General features: G+C 47.7%; 1 protein-coding gene across 1 annotated transcript; it reads right to left on the bottom strand.

Moving 5' to 3' along the window:
- Positions 1-580: 580 nt before the first annotated feature.
- LOC147087942 (histone H2B-like) lies at positions 581-1,190 on the bottom strand. Its single transcript, XM_085977851.1, has one exon. It carries the CDS (start codon positions 1,176-1,178, stop codon positions 804-806), a length of 375 nt encoding a protein of 124 aa, XP_085833977.1. The 5' UTR covers positions 1,179-1,190; the 3' UTR covers positions 581-803.
- Positions 1,191-1,691: the final 501 nt, after the last annotated feature.

Genomic DNA, 1,691 nt, shown 5'->3' with positions numbered 1-1,691 from the left:
TTCCCGCCAATGAAAAGAGGGGGAAAATAACTGTTTTCAAAGATTTTTTAAATCCTAAGAGCCCGCCAATATTTTCCTAAACGAGCGAATTAAATTAATAAATCACCATAAGCAAATTCTAGGCTGTTACAATGTGGATTAATTTCGGGTTCAATATTGAGTTTACACGGGCGGGATTAAATTCCCATTGATTCTGTAACGGGGCACATTCCAGCTCAATCTGTGTAAAAGTGAGATTCACAGATTATCGATCGATCCTTTGCACAGGCGCTGCTGCGGGAGTGAAACCAGATCTGGGAGTCCTGCTGTGAGAAAAGAGGGGCAGAGTGTTCAAACTGACCGCGTTCTAATCTCTAAGAACTCCCATTCCGGGTTGTTACAATGCAGCAAATCTCCGGTTAATAAACGGATGGACTCCCAACTTGCTTTAGAAAAATGCAAAGGTCTTGACAGAGAACGAGGTGACCGAAATCGGAATCTCACACCTAAAACAAGCTTTTAATTAGTCGGCTGGCGCTGCAAATAAACGGGTCTGAGAGCAAAGGCAAAGTGCGACCAAGGACCGTGTTTGTGTTTTAGTGGGCGGGAAATACAACATCGACGCTAAGGGCGATCCGGTCAATGAAACTGCTTATCTGAGAGTTAAAAACTACATCTACAGCTGGAACTTCAAACGTTCTTAATAATTACAGTAAATTGAATCTACAAGGCGATGCGTTGTGTAGCTCTTTCAGAGAGATAGTGGGTGGCTCTAAAAAGAGCCGTTGTGTTTGGAGTTTCTTCTTTCAGGACAGCGTGGAGTTTTACTTGGAGCTGGTGTATTTGGTCACCGCCTTTGTCCCTTCCGACACGGCGTGCTTGGCCAGCTCCCCGGGCAGCAGCAGGCGCACGGCGGTCTGGATCTCCCGGGAGCTGATGGTGTGCCGCTTGTTGTAATGGGTCAGGCGGGAAGCCTCACCCGCGATACGCTCGAAAATATCGTTCACAAACGAGTTCATGATGCTCATGGCTTTGGAGGAGATGCCGGTGTCAGGGTGAACCTGCTTCATCACTTTGTAGATGTAGATGGAGTAACTCTCCTTCCTCGACTTTCTGCGCTTCTTGCCGCCCTTCGCTGCCGGTTTAGTGACGGTTTTCTTGGCGCCCTTCTTAGTAGCTGTCTTCTTTTCGCCAACCATTCTCAAACTCGATTTCAGATACAAATATGACGCAATCCCAGCCCGCGCTCGGAATATATAGGCAGCCCCACAGTCCTATGCTAATGAGGGATGGGTAAAGGCAATGATTGTGATTGGCTGGTTAGGAATGATGTCAATTTCCATTCTTCTGCATATCACTGATTGGATACATAAAGAAGCCAATCAGACTGAGTGTTTGCCACCAGTACGCCCCCTGCAAGTGCGTGTGTGACATCTGCCCATTCACCATTTCCCAGACCATCTTCCAGGGCCGCAAACACTCCTTCCGGACGGGACAGCCATTTAGATAGACTTCCTCCAATTTGTGCACTATATTCACGCATTGCGGTGTGGTCTCCGCCACTTTAGTTCTGCATCTGCCAATCTCTAATACTGTGTGTGTGGGGATAGTTCTGTATCACTCAGTCTCTGCCGTCCTTGCTGGCTCCGTGCGTCCCAGGCAGCTAAGTGTCCTTTGCTGATTGGTGCGCTCGGCTCATTAAGAAAAAAGCA

The sequence above is a fragment of the Somniosus microcephalus genome, unplaced genomic scaffold (genome assembly GCF_052327205.1).
Source record: "Somniosus microcephalus isolate GS21.2 unplaced genomic scaffold, FLI_Smic_1.0 unresolved_chr5, whole genome shotgun sequence".
In the NCBI taxonomy this organism is placed as follows: domain Eukaryota; kingdom Metazoa; phylum Chordata; class Chondrichthyes; order Squaliformes; family Somniosidae; genus Somniosus; species Somniosus microcephalus.
Note: the sequence above shows the minus strand (reverse complement) of the source record. Positions and strands in the feature narration are given on the sequence as shown.